Source organism: Mesoplodon densirostris, chromosome 18 (genome assembly GCF_025265405.1).
Source record: "Mesoplodon densirostris isolate mMesDen1 chromosome 18, mMesDen1 primary haplotype, whole genome shotgun sequence".
Taxonomy (NCBI): domain Eukaryota; kingdom Metazoa; phylum Chordata; class Mammalia; order Artiodactyla; family Ziphiidae; genus Mesoplodon; species Mesoplodon densirostris.
In genome coordinates this window covers 16,274,899-16,291,329 of record NC_082678.1, presented here as the reverse complement: position 1 = coordinate 16,291,329, position 16,431 = coordinate 16,274,899, and the positions used below count along the sequence as shown (strand labels likewise).

The following is a 16,431-nucleotide window of genomic DNA, read 5'->3' as shown; positions in this document are numbered from 1 at the left end:
GTCTTCCCTGCTCTGGGGAGGGTGTGCAGGGTGACTTAAACTTCCCTACTCCCCCAGACCAGAGGGCAACACTGCCAAGAGGAGAGAAGGGAGGCCCGAGTATTTTTTTCCCCCAGAGACTGAGCATTACCCCAAAGAATCTCTAAGAACTATGTTTTAGTTCTGAGGACGGAAAGTTTATTTTTACCACTAAGCTGCAGGTAAGTGGCTTAAATCCAGATCAAGGGCCTCCCTGGTGGCGCAGTGGTTGAGAGTCCGCCTGCCGATGCAGGGGATACGGGTTCGTGCCCCGGTCTGGAAGGATCCCATATGCCGCAGAGCGGCTGGGCCCGTGAGCCATGGCCGCTGGGCCTGCGCATCCGGAGCCTGTGCTCCGCAACGGGAGAGGCCACAACAGTGAGAGGCCCGCATACCGCAAAAAGGAAAAAAAAAAAAAAAAAAAAAAAAAATCCAGATCAAATGCAGACTCCACATCTTCTGCGCTCCCCTGAGCACCGCCAGAGGGGGCCCTTGACCCTGCTCCCCCTTCTCAAGGCAGACTTCCCGGGGCTTTGCAGTCTCCGTCCTCCCTGTGGTCACTGCCATCTGCTCCCGAGGGCCCTGTCTTCCCTTGCAGCATGGCCGGGATACATATTCCACAGTCTAGTCATTTTCCCCACTCTCAGGGTTTATGGAAGCTTGGGGCCTCATAAAGTTCGAAGTCTGCAGTGATAATAAAGAGGCCCACTCAACTTGGCTTGGGCAGCAGGACACTACCAGCTGTACGAAGGGGTGTTGGGGGCTGGGTGAGGGGCGCCTTGGGCGGGCCGAAACTCAGCCCTGTGGGGCCCAGCCTTGAGTCCAGGCGCTTCTCCTCACGCTCCACACACTGGGAACCCCTCTGTGCCCAAGATGCTGGGGAGGTGCCACCTCTGAGATACCTCCAGGCCCTGTGGGCTTGGGGCCCTGCAGATTTGGGGGTGTAGAAAAAAATTTGTGCTTCAGTGGAAACTATGCATTGTCTACATACTGCACATCCTGCTGTTATCTGATCCTAGCTTTTTAAAAAAGTTGAGGTATAGTTGATGTACAATATTATATAAGTTTCAGTACAACATAGTGATTCACAGTTTTTAAAGGTTATGCTCCATTTATAGTTATTATAAAATATTGGCTATATTCCCTGTGTTGTATACTATATCTTTGCAGCTTATTTATTTTATACATACACAGTAGTGTGTACCACTTAATCTGATTCTAGCTTTTTTTTTTTTTTTTTTTTTTTTTTTTTGCGGTACGCGGGCCTCTTACTGCTGTGGCCTCTCCCACTACGGAGCACAGGCTCCGGAGGCGCAGGCTCAGCGGCTATGGCTCACGGGCCCAGCCGCTCTGCGGCATGTGGGATCCTCCCGGACCGGGGCACGAACCCGTGTCCCCTGCATCGGCAGGCAGACTCCCAACCACTGCGCCACCAGGAAAGCCCTGATTCTAGCTTTTTATCATCTTCTTTACAACGTGTAAATTGTCTTGTCCAGACGTTCAGTGATCTTGCCCACCCCCCACTCCTGTGGAAAAACTCATTCTGCCTCTATTAACGTTCTCATTTCAATATTCCTGATCTATAAAAGGCTCTCTTTTTAAATTCGCTTTTGAACTGGTTATAATACCTGTCTGGTTCCTTCGCTGATTAACGAATAGGACAGTCTTTAACATTTGTCTATATTTATACCTGAATGAGAATTATTATTTCACCTTTTTCTGAAAATTATCTTTGAATAGGGATTAGACGAATTGAGTTCAGATATCGCTTCTACAATTTACTGACTTTGTGACCTCGGGAGATCGCTCATCTGAAAAAGGAGGCTGGCGAGGCCAGAACTGGTACAAAGATGTTTTCCGGAGTCCTGGGCTCAGACCCCGCACCCTCCCCGCCCCTCGTCTCGGCCCCGCCCCGCCACGGGCCCCGCCCCCAGACCTTCCTCCGCTACAAAGGCCCTGCGGCAGGTGAGCCAGCCCGTAGCGCGAGCCGGGAGTCCGTCCAGAGCCCAGTCGGGGCGGGGCAGCAGCGCCGAGAAGTCCCCATTGGCCGGCTGGCGGTGTCAGGGGCGGGTTCCAGCCTGCGATTGGCCTATAGCCGGGCTGCCGGGCGGCGTGGGCGGGGCAACGTCATGGAGGCCGCGGGCACCCGGGCCCGGGCGGCTGCGCGGCGGCGGGACCGGCGGCTGCGGGCGCCGGCGACCGTGAAGGAGCAGCGGGATCCCCAGCCAGGCGTGCGGCTGCCGCAGAGGAGGTGGGTAAGAGACCGGTGGGCGAATCCTGCGGCCCGGTCCCGCGGCCGGGCAGTGGGGCCAGAGTCGATGGGCGCCCGGCCCAGGCCCCGGGAGGCGCGCTGGGAGCTCCGGGCGCAGGACAGCAATCTTCGGCCCCCAAGCCCCCTGTCCGCGGCGGGTCCTGCCCGCCGCCCCAGCCCGCACAGCAGCAGGCACGGACAGAGTCTCGGAACCGCGATGCGACCTCAGCAGCGGGCCAGGCTGGGAATCCTGGCGCCCTGGCGGGAAGCTTCGACATCCTCATCTGCGAAATGCGTTGATAGTGCCTCCCACCCCTGGCGGTAGATCTGCGCAGAGGATCCGAGCGTGGCATTTTTAATTGCTCAGGGCAGGCCAGCGTGTGTAATTAGGATTATTCGTGCCCATGCTGTGCAGTAAAGGGGTTGGTGCCTGGAGCGGGGACATCTGAACTGGTCTTTGAGGAGGTGGAGGATTTCAGTAGGTGGAGAATGGACAGAAGGGTGTTCCAGTTTGAGGGAACAGAATGGGCAAAGGCACGTTTCCATAGTTTGCATTAAAAAATGTAAGCCAGAGGACATCTCCCCCTGCATGTCTAAGTGCGGGCTGGTCTGTTGGCTTCAAAGTGCTCTTTTTCTTTACCCTTTTATTTAAAAAAAATTTAACTCTTTCTTTGCTTAGAATTGAAGAGGCTCAAGAAGAAGCAGTCTTTCGAGAAGTGGTCAGTTTTACCCCAGACCCTTTGCCAGGTGAGAAGGACCGAGGCTCTGAACACTTGTGTCCGTGTTCACTCTTGGAGCTTCTGGACAGGGCTGTCCCCTCCCCATCTCAAGTTTTCTGTTATTAATCCCATAATTTCCACTGATTCCTCGCTGTTTCCCTCCTCTGAACCAGTTCGATATTATGACAAGGACACCACCAAACCCATCAGCTTTTACTTGTCTTCCCTGGAGGAACTCTTGGCGTGGACGCCCGACGTGGAGGATGGCTTTAACGTGGCCTTAGGGCCCCCCGAGTGTCGGCAGCCCCCTCTGAGCAGCAGGAGGCCCCGGACTTTGGTGTGCCATGACATGATGGGCGGGTACCTGGATGACAAGTGAGGACACTTCGATGGCATCGCCTGGCGGGAGGGGATGGAGGGGAGGGAGTGTGCCATGTGGCAGAAGGAGCACCGGATGGGGAGTCAGGAGGTGGGGCATCAGCCCACACCGCCATCACTTGGGAGAGGAACTCAGGCCTCCTTGTTTTGTCTGTAAGAAGAGGGCACTGGATTAGGCAATAGCTGATGCCTCTTTCAGCTCTGAAACTGTTTGATTCTGGGGACTACCTGCACCTGAAGTCCGGGAGGCTGGAGAGGGCACCACAGCCGGGACCCTCTTCAGATGGCCTGGCCCAGAAACTTGGTTCTTCATCTGATTTCTTTTCTTCATCCTCACTCGAGCTCCCTTCCATCTTGGCCCACTGGCTCTGGAGTCGTTCCACTCCCTCCCCCCGCAGCCGGGGGCACTTCCTCCAGGTTGCTGCGGGGTCAGCTTAGAGATCTTAAACGTCCATAAAACAATCTTGGACATGACGATTGTTGGGGAAGGCTTGAGTCAGAGCTGGCCATCAAGGTACAGACAGAGGCTGGTGATGTAACCTTGGGTGTAGCTCACGTGGTTGTCAACCCCAACCTTACCTGCAGGCAGGCTGTTTCCTGGGGAACTGCTGACCTCAGAATAGAGTGGGACCCCAGGCACGGGAGCTCTGCACGAGCCCCTCCCCGTCTCTTTCCTTCTGTCCTGTGTTTGTCTGCTTGTTGAGGCTAAACACGCTCAGTCCATCGGGTCCCATGGTGGGTACCTGCACGGCCTGGTGAAAATGTTTCCCTCACGACCGACCCTCTCAACATCCGGGCTGTGGCCTGATGCTGCTTCTCAGCCCAGTCATTAGGCAGGGCCTGGCTCACAGCAAGCTTGCCGTTAGTGCCGACCGGATGGAACTGAAGAGAATCTTCACTCACTCACCATTGCCCTCTCTTTTCACCGTGGGGTCGTCGTGTCCTTGTCTGTTTCTGGGTCCTGACTTTGTTCTCTTTCTTCACTAGGTTTATTCAGGGCTCAGCCACACAGAGCCCCTATTCCTTCTACCACTGGCAGTACATTGACGTCTTTGTGTACTTCAGCCATCACACGGTCACTATCCCCCCGGTAGGCTGGACCAACGCTGCCCACAGGCATGGGGTCTGTGTGCTGGGTAAGAGCCTCCAACCCTGCCAGACTCGTTGGCACACCTGCCAGGTGACCCAGTGATGAAAGGGCTTGGGCTGGGCTTCCCTGGTGGCGCAGTGGTTGAGAGTCTGCCTGCCGATGCAGGGGACACGGATTCATGCCCCAGTCCGGGAAGATCCCACATGCCGCAGAGAGGCTGGGCCCGTGAGCCATGGCCGCTGAGCCTGCACGTCCAGAGCCTGTGCTCCGCAACGGGAGAGGCCACGGCAGTGAGAAGCCCGCGTACCGCAAAAAAAAAAAAAAAAAAAAGAAAGGGCTTGGGCTTCGGCTGCTGCTTAGTGGGTAGAGCTCCTTACCTGCCTTGATGGGTTAGGACAGGCAAAGCCAAACTTTTTCTGGAAAGGACCAGATAATAAATATTTTCAGCTTTCCAGGCCACTGGGTCACTATTGGAACTGCCAGAGAGACAATAGCCCCCACAGACAATAGACAAACAAATGGGCTGGGCTGTGATCCAGTAAAACCGTTTTTACAAGAAGAGGTGGGGGGCTGGATACAGGCTGTAGGTGGTCTACCCCTGGGGAGAGCAGTGCTCCTCAAGCTTTCTCCTGCATCCAAATCATTTATTGGCTTGTCTAACACCGATTTTGGGGCCCTGCCCCCAGGGTATCCGATTCATTTGATATCTGGGGACGCTGGGAATTTGAAATTCTAATAAGTTTGCAGGCGACAGTGCTGGTGCAGGAACCACACCTTGGGAACTGCTGGGTCAGAGGGGAAATGATCCCCGGGCCCGACCTTGTTTCTCTCCCGTCCCACAGGGACTTTCATCACCGAATGGAAAGAAGGGGAGCGGCTCTGTGAGGCCTTCCTGGCTGGGGACGAGCGCTCATACCAGGCGGTGGCCCGGCAGCTGGTCCTGATTGCCCAGTTTTTCCGATTCGATGGCTGGCTGATCAACATCGAGAACTCTCTGAGTGTGAGCACGCGTGCCCCTGGCCCGCCAGCCCCTGTGCCCCGCGGGGACCCTCCATTGCACTCCTCGGCCTCACCAGGCCGGTCCCTGCTGCGGCGGCACTTCCTCCGTCTCAGTTAAAGCCGGCTCCTACGCCTCTGCCACTTCACAGGGAGATGGATGTTCTCCAGCGCAGTGTCCAGAAACCTTGCCCACTGAGCTTTGCTTCTCTGGCTCCTTCAAGGCGGCCCTTTATTCCTCCTCGGTCTCTGCTTTGCTTGGGCCGCATGTGTGGCTTCCTCTTCATGCTGCCCTCCGCTTTCATTGCGTTTTATCTTCTCCTGATTACTGAGTCCATGTCCTTCCTGCTTCAGAAAGAATGGAAAGTCGGACCTCTGGCTGGACCCTCTGCTCGGCAGCCGTGGGGCTGAGGGGCTTCTGGGACCAGGACCCGTTTGCTCCTGGGGTTAAGTGTCCTCCTGTTTGTCCTGTGCCAGGCGCTTCTCAAGACAGACCTCTCTGGGCCTCACGGAAGGTCTGTCTCCTTCCCTGTCTCCAGCTGGCCGCCGTAGGGAACGTGCCCCATTTCCTCCGGTACCTGACCACTGAGCTGCATCAACAGGTCCCCAGGGGCCTGGTGCTCTGGTATGACAGCGTGGTGAGCAGCGGGCAACTCACATGGCAGGATGAGCTCAACGAGCACAACAGGTGAGCCTGCAGGAGGGCGGCCTGGGCCCCTGGACAGGGGCAGGAGCTCCCTCTGCCTTCCGGCATGGCTGCCTTGGGGAAAGTGAGGGACGGGCAGAGTTGTCTGATACCCCGAGCACCACCAGAGAGAAGGAGCGCCTGGTCAGCCCGGCTGTGCCCAGCTTTACGGGCCACAGTCTGTGGGCTGGGTCCCGGAGGCAGCCCGCAGTCTGTGGGCTGAGCGGATGCAGGTGCTTGAGGGGAGAAGGCCCGGGCTTTACGGCCCACCCTTGCCGCCCCCAGGGTCTTCTTCGATTCCTGCGATGGCTTCTTCACCAACTATAACTGGCGAGAGGAACATCTGGAGCGGATGCTGGGGCAGGCTGGGGAGCGCCTGGCCGACGTGTACGTGGGAGTGGATGTGTTCGCCCGGGGCAGTGTCGTCGGGGGCCGGTTCCACACGGACAAGGTGGGTGGTGGCCTTTGAGGCCGGGGAGGTGGTGGCAGTGGCCCGGGTGCCTGCTGTTCTTGTGGACCTTTCATGGCCGTCTGCACCTCAAGGGAAAGAGAGGCAGCGGTGATCCTCCCCAGAGTGGGGAAACTGAGGCACCGAGAAGCAAGCTCTGCCCTACAAGCCTACCTTCCAGCCCATTTCTACAGTCAGACGGTACCATTTTAACCTAGGTGTTAATGTCCAAAGCACCCCTTCCGACTGCTGGTCTCATCTGTAGCTTTACTTCCTTTTGGACTGCGTGCTTTGCAGGGCACTGAGCTAGCATTGTAAAGCAAGAACGTGGACTCAGAGGAAAGCCGGGGGGTATATTTTGGTGTTTCCTTAGCCCAGGGCGAAGGACTGAGGTGAAACACCCACAGTTGCGGGAACTGCTGGTTTGATAACTAGTGAGGCTTTTCTGGCGAGGCAGGCGGTGTCTGCAGTGAGAAAAGAGAAGAGGGGCCCGCGGGGGCTGCTGCACCTGGTGTGGGATAAGTGGGGAATCAGCCTGTCCTGGGGCTGTCAATCCTGCCCTTCCCGGGCGCCGTGGGGACGTTCTCAACTCATTAATTAAGCTTTAAGTGAATAAATTTAATCCAATAACTGAAGATTCTCTTCGCCCCCCGTGAGGCTGATAATACAGTGTGAAGTGTAGTGAGAGACAGAGACGTGTATCCCGTGGGCACCCCGCGTGCTGGCCCCTGCCCCTCGGACATTCCCCTCTGCGCCTCACCGCCACCTGCGCCCTCTTCTGGGAGGCTGCAGAACTGCAGGGATGAGCCCCAAACGCCCGGAGTGGCGCTGGGGCTCCTGCCTCCCTTTCCAGGCTCCCTGCTTCCCCAAAGCCCACATCGCCACGCGTGGACGCTGGTTGCTGGGACGGGGGCGTCTCCCTGACTGCTGTCTCCCTAGTCACTGGAGCTGATCCGGAAGCACGGGTTCTCGGTGGCTCTGTTCGCACCTGGCTGGGTGTACGAGTGTTTGGAGAAGGGGGATTTCTTCCAGAACCAGGACAAGTGAGTCCTGCGTGTCCCGGGGCCTGAGTGTGGCCCATGGCAGGGAGGGTCTCAGGTGATTTCGCCAGCTTTTGGCCTTGCTCGCCTGGGGGTGGGGGTTAAGGCAGGGCAAGGGGTTCAGCTGCCCTGGCTGCTCCTGGGGGTCGTGGAGGCCAGTTAGTTATGCAGGAAAGACAAAGGTTGGGGACCCAGAGGGACCACTTCCTGCAGACTTGCAGTGGGGGGCTGCGGTCACTCGGGAAGGGGTGCCGGAAAGACTGGAGTCACAAGAGTGAGTTCAGGGCATCATGGAGCCCTCTGTGGACCTGAGCCTCCATGCGTTTCTCCGCAGGTTCTGGAGTTTGCTGGAACGTTATCTGCCCACGCACAGCATCTGCTCCTTGCCCTTTGTCACTTCCTTCTGCCTGGGCATGGGGACTCGAAGAGTCTGCTATGGCCAGGTGCGTGGGTCCCGTGCTGGGTGGCCGGGGGCGAGGGGCTTCCCAGATGTGCCGCATCTTGGCGAAGGGGCTGCCTTCTCTCTCATCTTTGGTCCTCACCTGGGACCAGTGGGAGGGGGCCTCGGGCGTGATGGCTCCGTCTGCCCCCTGCCCTTCCTCCACTTCTGTCTCTTTCTTCAGGAGGAGGCTGTGGGGCCCTGGTACCACCTGAGCGCCCAGGAAATCCAGCCCCTGTTTGGAGAGCACAGGCTGGAAGGGGAGGGACGGGGCTGGGTGAAGATGCACTGCTGCCTGGCAGACGCCTGGAACGGGGGCAGCTCTCTGCTTATCCGGGGGCTGATTCCGCCCGAGGTTGGAAACGTGTCTGTGAGGTAGGTGAGTGAGTGGGGCTGAGACGTAGGGCCTGTCAGCTTCCGCCATCATCCATGTCAGTCGCCTAACTGGGCAGGTGGACAGCAGAGGCCAGAGTGAGGACAGAGCCAGAATTTTGTTTTATTGTGTGAAGAACATGCAATATACAGTTACCATCTTCACTGCTTCTGAGTGTCCAGGAGAGTAGCGTCAGCTACCTGCACACTCTTGTGTGCATTTTCCTTTCACAGACCTGAGGCTGGCCTCGCGGGCAGCCCACTCCCCATCCCTGTCCTGGAGGGAGAAGTTGGCGGACGGGACCCGGAACAGTCCCCCTTCCCAGCGGTTTCCCTGTGGCCTCTCATCACAGGACCTTCCTCCTCCAGGTTATTCTCCCTGCAGGTCCCAGTGCCGCCCAAGATTTTCCTGTCCATGGTGTACAAGCTAGAAGGGCCTTCGGCCGTGGGGGTGGCTTTGGAGCTCACCACGGGGGACACAGGCAGCTGTCACGTGGGAGGCATCGCAGCGCCGAGCGGTGAGGGGACGCTGTTGGCTTCTTCCTTCCTTACAGGTCTCTGCCTTCTCAGGGGACGTCTCGGGGAGGAGGAAGCTAGAGAGCTGCACAGGGTGCGGGGGCAGCTGGGGTTGGGGGCACTACTGTGGTCCAGGCCTGGACAGGGAGGTTTGCCTTTCAGCTGGAACTTCTGGGCTGTGGCCCTGCGGTGCGGGGTTGGAGGTGTGCTCCTATGGGGGGGTCTCCTGCCAGCTGCGCCCTGAGAGGGAGGATGTCCACGGGCCAGTCCTGGTCATCCATCCCTGAGTTTTCCTCCTCTCCTCCCTGTTCTCCTCCTGAGGCCTCAGTCCATCGGGCCGAGAGCACCTGGGGCCACCAGGGAGTCTTGCTGGGCCCCCGGCTCCCGATTCAGTGACACCTCCCAGTGCGGTTTCCTTTGGACTCTCCTTGTTAAAGTCTTGTGTCTCCTGCCTCAGCAGAAACGAGCTCAAGGCGCAGTCCCCGACCCCTCCGGGTGCCCCCGACAAAGCTGGCCAAATGGGTGGGCCGCTGCGGCCAGCAGCTCAGCGGGGGCTGGGTCCAGCGGTGAGTCCCTCCCCTTCCTGTTGAATCCCCGGCCAGGGATGGCCACGCTGGGGTGGGGATTGAAGAGTGAGGGACCGTCCACTGAGAAACCCCAGAACTGGCGGGAATGGAGGGGCCCTGGGCCGACCCCTCGGATTTCAGGCAGCTCAGTGACACAAGACCACAGGGTCCACTTTGGGATGGAGCTCCCTGTGGCTCGGGGCCTCTGAGCAGCCAGTCTGAAGGTGCCGAGCTGAGGCCCCTTGGGACCGGCCTCTGTTTGCCTCTCCCAGCTGCTACGAAGTGAATCTGCGGGGCTGCCTCCTGCAGGCCCTCTTCGTTAATTTCTCCCGGCCTCCGGGCAGCCAGAAGGAGGAGAACTTCGTCTGTCGCCTTGGAGAGATCCAGGTGAGGTATCTCAGGGAGCCGGTTGGGGCTTGACTAGGGCATCTGTCCGGCTGCAGATGAGGCCGAGCGCCCCCCTGCTGCCTCCGCTGGCCCGGGGGGATTGGGGCAGAGGTGCGGGGGGTGGACCTTGCAGGGCCAGGCGCCCTCCAACCAGCCCTGGGCTCTCGGGCCGTGCTGAGCCTTCTCTCTTCTGGCAGGTGGTGGATGCCAATAGCCTGCTGACCCCTCTGCCTCAGGTGCAGGCTGTGACTGTCTCACAGGTGCGCTGGCAGTCGGCCGCCTCCGAGGGGGAGGGCGGCCCCACTGGGCTCCGACTCAGCTGTACTCTGCACTGGGCCCACCTCCTCCCTCACGTCCGATGCTTCCGGATCCACTGCTGCCGAGGGTCAGGAGGTGACTCTCCTTGCAGGGGGCCGTTGGAGCCAGAGAGGCCCACGCTCCTGGGCCTGGCTTTTGTCAACCGGTATCGGATAGTGGACCTGGCAGTGGCAGCCGCAGAGCCTGGCCGGGATGGCCGTGTGGAGTTCCTGGTGGAGCCCATCCCCAAGGAGGGGTTTCTGGTGCCGCGGGCTGAGTGGGGCAGGGCGGCCATGCTGTACTCCACGCCCCACACATGAGCGACCATTAAAGCACAGAGTCTCCCACCTCAAGGATAAGGCTTCTTCCGCACTGGGGCCTCACCTGTGTGTGGGGAAGGCCTGAGTCCCGAGGGCTGGGCCAGAAGGTCACGGGCCCCGGAAGGCTGTGGGCTGTGGCTCTTCGTTGGGGTATTGGGATAGGAAAACTGAGAAGTCAGTTTGCTGAGTTGATAATTCCAGCGGTGAGCGGACCCCCCCTTTTTGTCTAATCCTTCTCCGTAGTATACAGTTTCCGGGTACAAGTGAAAAGATTTGGGAAAATTTAGTCTAGAAAATTCCATAAAGAGTATCGCCTAATAGGCTGAAAGACGCTTATGCTGACAGTGGTGACCTTTTATTCCTGCAGTTGGGACAATTAGGAATGAGCTTAATTGTGACGAGAGGGCCTCGGAGTAGGGCCTTGAGACGCTTCCAAGGGTGGGAATGAGATAGAGGGGCCCCAATGGGGGAGGAGAGCAGCGGGGTGGGTGGGGCCAGTAGCTCAGGAACAGTGGCCCCTGCCAGTGCTGAGAGGGTGTCCCCAGGGGACCTCCTCCCCAGGAATGGGAGCCCCAGGCCAGGCTGCGCCAAGTCACACCAGCCCCAGGCAGGGCAGGCACCCGGGCCAGACCACCTCGTGTCCTGGCTTTCCCGGTTTACCGTCCCCGAGCCAGAACCACTTCCGAGCATTCCCATCGGCCCTGTGTCCTGCTTCGTCTCTTCTGGGTCATAGGTGCAAGCTGGTGAGCCCAGTGAGCTCAGGCAGCAGGAGGCCGGGCAGGGCCCAGGAAGGCCCTCAGGGGGCACCCAGCAGCCCCCCAGCCCTGGGTGCGGGCTCCGGGCCGCCTCTGTCACACCCTCCAGCTCCGCCGCTCCCTCGAACTGGTGTTAGTCCGGAGCATCAAGGCATCGGGACAGCGGCCCTCCCCACTGTGGCCCCTTCCTCCTGCTTCCTTCTCTCTCCCCACACCTCCCTCCTTCCTCTGCCCAGCGCTCTGCACGGGGAGGAGGGGGGTAGGCGAGCCAGAGATGGCTTCTCTAGCCACACAGCTCCCCTGTTGACACCTGGGCTGCTGCGGTGGCTTCCCGGGAGGGGTCTCTTGACCCCGCAGCCTTGGGTAACCCTGCTCCCCTGCTCTCTCCAGGCCTGAGTGGGCTGTGCCCTGACCCTTTGACGAAGGCCGTCAGCCCCTCATTCTTGGGGTCTATCACCCCCAGGCCTCACAGGCCAACGATGGGGGTTACTTTCCTGTTCCTCTTGTCCTCCCCCTGTGCTACTTGACGTGGACGATGCCAAGGGCCAGGACCCTCTGGGGTGACCTCCCAGCTGGAGGGTTGGCCCCCTGTGCCACGCAGGGTCAGCAGACTTGATTTTACGCCGCAGTGAAGGAAGTGGCCGCCAGGCGGCAGTGCAGCCACACAGCATCCATCCTGGTCCCTGCTTCCCGGGTGCCCACGTGCCCCTTTCTCAGCCCGACGCAGAACCTCTGGTTCTACATCTTTCCTAATTGGGAACGTTTTACTCTTCATGCCCCACACGTGTGGCCCAGCTCAGCCCCAGGACGGGAATAGGTTTGTCTAAGAGGGGGGAAGAGGGTTCCTGCGGGCCAGGAAGACACCTCCACTGGCTGACCCTGAACAGGTCTCCCAGCACCCCCGATTCTCCCTGTGAATCGGGAGCGTCAGGAGACTGTCGAGGTTGGGGAACCGCTCCCTGGACTCTCCCTGGAATGCTTTGAGTCCCCCGCCAATTTTGAACTTGGGGGAACTGGGGTGGGGGCTCCTGGCGCCCCCCACCCCAGTTCCCAGAGGTGGCGGGCAGGCTGGGGACAGGACCGGGCACCCGGAAGTGGGCAGCACAGCTGCTCTTATTTCAGGAGGCTTTTTTTTTTTTTTTTTTAAGTGCTGGTTTCCCGAATATTTTACGCAGAGAAGGAGGGAAAATTTATAGTGGCAATTATTTTCTCACAGTCTGGTGAGCAAGCAATTAGAAAAAAGGGGGTTTAGCAGAGCATGGCATGCTGTGGGATCGCACAGCCCCAGCTTTCCAAGAGCACGGTCCCCAGTCCCACCGACGGTAAAGGCTCGTATGCAGGAAAATACTATGTCGGCGTTTAAGCCTGTGCCCCTCTGGCGTGTGTAATTGCTCCGAAATAAATGATCCGACGCTGTGAAAAATGAAGAACGCAGGTCTTGGTGAGACGTGGGGCGGACAGCGCGTCTCGGGTTTGGAACCCACCCCCATCGCAGCCACCAGCCCAAGGCTTTCAAGCTCTGGGTTTGGATTCTGCTGCTTCCCTTCCCAGCTCTCCCTCCTCTTCTGGCTGGGGGTTGAGGATGGCGGCCACTTTCCTCCACCCCACTGCACCGGGGCTGGGGACTCACACCGGGGTGGAGCAGTGGGCTTACCTTCAGGCAGCTCCTTTCCTTGGGACCACGGCTGGGCCCCGGCGCACAGGCAGAGCCAGTGGTGTGGGCAAGATCCCTGAGGGCACCAGCCTCAACTGCCCAGCCGGCCCTCCTGTATTCAGATGTCTGCCCCACCGGTCATCAGGCACACGTGTGGAGCAGCCACCACCCAGCAGCTGGTGGGGCCGGGGGGCCCTTCTGCCCCAGACTCTGCCGGTAACGTCACAGACCTTGCTCGCAGGGTAGATGGCAAGGCTGCGGGGAGCACGTGTGAGCCCTGCCTCCAGACTCCTGGGACGGGATGGGGAGACGGCAGTCTGGAGGAGAGCATGGGGACTCTAGACTCTCTCCCAGAGGGTCTGCTGACTCCCCTCTGGCCATCTGGCGTCCTGGGGCCACCCACAGTGGGCGTCCTGGTCCTCTGTGCCCTCTACCCTCTGTGCCCGGGAGCTGGCAAATCAAAAAGAGTTGTCCTGGTTTGAAGAAAAATCTTTATTAATAATCTTAATAATAATAATGCGGTTGATTTGAATGGTCACACCTTGGAAGCATACAGAATGGTAAGAAAGGAAGCCTGGGGCCTGGCTGCAGTCCCGGGGTTGAGAGGGGTGGGAGGGCGCAGGGCCGGGGGTGGAGCTGCTGCAAGAAAAGGGTCCAGAACAGCAGAGGGTGGAGGGGCCTGTACAGAGGACGAAGCCGGAGGCAGGGCGGGGCTATGTACAACGGGAATAGAAAAGGAGCCTCATCTCAGTAGCTTCAGGAGCTGATGCTGAATATAAAGTGAGGTGTATTTTTTTTCCTTTTTAAGTTTCGTGAGACAGTGGAGCCATGTTGGGAGCCTACATCTTTTATTGTCTTTTGCTGCTCCCCAGACTCCAGCTCTCCCTGCCTGGCCAGCGGCTCCTCCCTGCTGCCTGCCGTCTGCTGCCCCCGCGACTCTAGGACCTGAGCCGGGAGCAGGGGAGGGGGCTGCGGACCGCCCAGGCCTTCCCCCACCCCTGGTTCTCCCTGCTTGGACGTGCCGTCCAGACCCATAGCACCGTGACCCGAACCCTCGCCATGCAGCCAGGTGCTGATCCGTCCCTCTGTTCCTCTCTGCAGGACTGGGCCCTGCAGGGCAGGGGCCAGAGGGCTCGACCCAGCTGCAGCGTGAGGCTGGCCTGCCCTCTCCTGGACCAGGCCCAGGGCCTCCTCCAGAAAGGGAACCAGAAACGACCAGTCGGAACAAGACCTCGGCCTCAAGGCCCTCACCCCTGGCTGGGCAGCCAGAGCCCCCTCATGTGGAGGGAGGGGCCTGGGTGCCCTGTAGTTCTGGAAACATATCAGCCCTTGGTGTTGAGGTCGGACCCCAGGGCTGCTGGTTGGACAGCCTCCAGTGGCTGCAAACTCCTCCCCAGGTTCGCAGGACACAGGTGTTGGCGGCACGGCAGGAGGGGTAGCCGGGGCCCAGAGCGCAAGACACAGGGTGACTGGGCACAGCCGAAGCCCCGAGATGAAAAGCAGCCCCCGTCCCCACGCCCGCCCAGCCGTCCCTCCGCTGGCATAGTTGGCAGCCAAGGTCGAGTCCTGCTGGCCACTCTTCCTGCTTGGGCTTGCAGCCGCTCGCCACTGGCCCACGCTGCCTCGAGTGGGGCCCGGAAGGAAGACTTGGTAGAAAACGGAGTCCCTCCCCTCCCGCCTCCCTCCTGCCAGCGCACTTCCGGCGGCCGGGGGCCGCGGACCTGCTCCCTCGCTGCGGTGCGATGGCTCGCGGGCTCGCGGACTCGGACGTGGTGGATGCTTCTCGGTTTGGTTGGCTGTTTTGTTGCTTGGATCTGAACATCTTTTTTTGTTTTGTTTTTTGTTTTGTGATTTTTTTGTGTTTTTTTGTTTTTGCCCTTCATGGTCCAAGAAGGAAACGGTGGAAGCTTTCACTACAACAGAAACAGAAAGGCGCGACTTGCAGTTCACAGGAGCACCGGCCAGGCGTGCTGCCGGGGCAGCGGGACCCGGGACCCTGGGTGCCAGGAGGGCAAGAGAGGAGGTGCCCCCAAACCGGCCCCACTCCCAGCTTCAGGAGCCCCCTCATCTTGCGTAAGGGAATTTAATAGGGAATTTAATGCAGACCTCCGGCCTCCAGGGCAGAGAGGGCACGGCCAGTGGTGGGGGAAGAACAGGGCAGCAGGGCTGAGCGCAGCTGGCAGACGCAGCTGGTGGACTCTGCTAAGACCTGGGTGGGCAGGGTCTGGCTGCTCGGCGCAGATGAGGGCAGAGGTCAGGGCGTGGTGGGTGGATGACGCTGCATGGCCCACGTAGGGGTCTGGAATGAGGCAGCTGAGAAGGTGCTCTGGGCAGTGGTGCTGAGCTGGCTGGGCACCCTGCGTGTGACCTGCCCACTCCACCAGCCAGGACAGATGTGCAGGCGGGGACCCGCACCCTCTAGCTGGCCATCCACGCCCCTGGAAGCCCAGCTCTGGCACATAGGAGACCTGGGCCTCCTTGGTCCTTGCCACTTTTTCCTGTCGCAGAGGTACCAGGGCCGCATGTGAAACTTGCAAAAGCTCCCGCGGCTGTCTCAGCGTCACCTGCAGGCCCCAGAGCCCTGCAGCAAAGTCCCAGGCCTCTCGGAACGGCAGGTGGACGCTGAGCACTGTTCCGCCAAGGAGTCCGGAGGACGGGCACCACCCTCCCCTGCTCTCTCACTCAGACTCCCCCTCCGGAAGTGTACCTGGATAAGAATGTTTCAGGTTGGGGAAGGGGAGGTGGTGCTGCACTCTGGCGCTGCACAGACCCAGGTGCCAGGCGGGCAGGGACCGCATCTCCAGACTGTGGCTGGAGAGGACAGACTGTGGGCGGTGAGGCAGACGGGCTGAGCGGAGGGCCCTCGGGCGCTGCATGGCTGGACCGCTTTGGGGCTCTGGGGCAGGGAAATTTCTCCCTACGCTCTCCCTTCTTATAACAGAGGCTAAGGAACCCCTGAGGCTGGTGGGGCTTCCGCACGACTTGTGACAACTTCAGCAGGAAACATCAATAAAATTTAATCAGAAATGTTAGTTTAGCTGGATGGAGACGAGGAGGGCAGAGACACTCCTGTGATTAGTTGGGTGATGCTGGGGAGGGAGGAGTACTGTCGAGGCTAGGAACCCAGTGACTGGGGCAGACAGATGGGAGCCCCTTGCTTCCTGAACCCCAGGGGAGGGGCTGGGGCTCTGGCCCAGACTGGTTGGGGTAGCTTCCTGGGGAGGCCGGGCTGGCACGTTCCGTGGCTCTGTAGCCCGGGGGAATGGGGAGTGGGCATGGCCCTCTCGGGCTCTATTGCTAGTTCTCGGGGAGGGGTCTTCTGCCAGCCTAGCCCCTCCCACTGTGTGCATACTGTACCTGAAATGGCTTGGGGGGGGCACAATGTCAACAGAGTCAAAATAGGAACCAAGGTTTCAGACATACAGGGGTGACCAGGGTCAAAGACACACACGCCATCGTGGGGGGGAGACCAGTTGGCCGGAGGTAAAACCTATGGACTT

At 59.5% G+C, this 16,431-nt stretch overlaps 1 protein-coding gene across 11 annotated transcripts; it reads left to right on the top strand.

Annotated features, from left to right (window-relative positions):
- The first annotated feature begins 2,132 nt into the window (after positions 1 to 2,132).
- On the top strand, positions 2,133 to 10,834 carry ENGASE (endo-beta-N-acetylglucosaminidase). 11 transcript variants are annotated; one of them, XM_060082126.1, is made up of 15 exons: positions 2,133 to 2,269; positions 2,949 to 3,016; positions 3,162 to 3,363; positions 4,354 to 4,502; positions 5,299 to 5,456; positions 5,992 to 6,140; positions 6,423 to 6,588; positions 6,681 to 6,786; positions 7,525 to 7,628; positions 7,960 to 8,068; positions 8,249 to 8,439; positions 8,822 to 8,990; positions 9,410 to 9,518; positions 9,791 to 9,905; positions 10,103 to 10,834. In XM_060082126.1, the coding sequence occupies exons 1-15, from the start codon at positions 2,148 to 2,150 to the stop codon at positions 10,520 to 10,522; spliced, it is 2,337 nt and encodes a 778-aa protein (XP_059938109.1). In that variant the 5' UTR covers positions 2,133 to 2,147; the 3' UTR covers positions 10,523 to 10,834. The 11 variants fall into 11 exon arrangements, 8 of the variants coding, with proteins under 8 accessions (XP_059938109.1, XP_059938101.1, XP_059938102.1 ...); XR_009530414.1 differs by having other exon boundaries at positions 2,148 to 2,269; positions 8,806 to 8,954; positions 9,413 to 9,518; positions 10,103 to 10,190; XR_009530413.1 differs by having other exon boundaries at positions 2,148 to 2,269; positions 8,806 to 8,954; positions 10,103 to 10,190.
- The last annotated feature ends 5,597 nt before the right edge of the window (positions 10,835 to 16,431 follow it).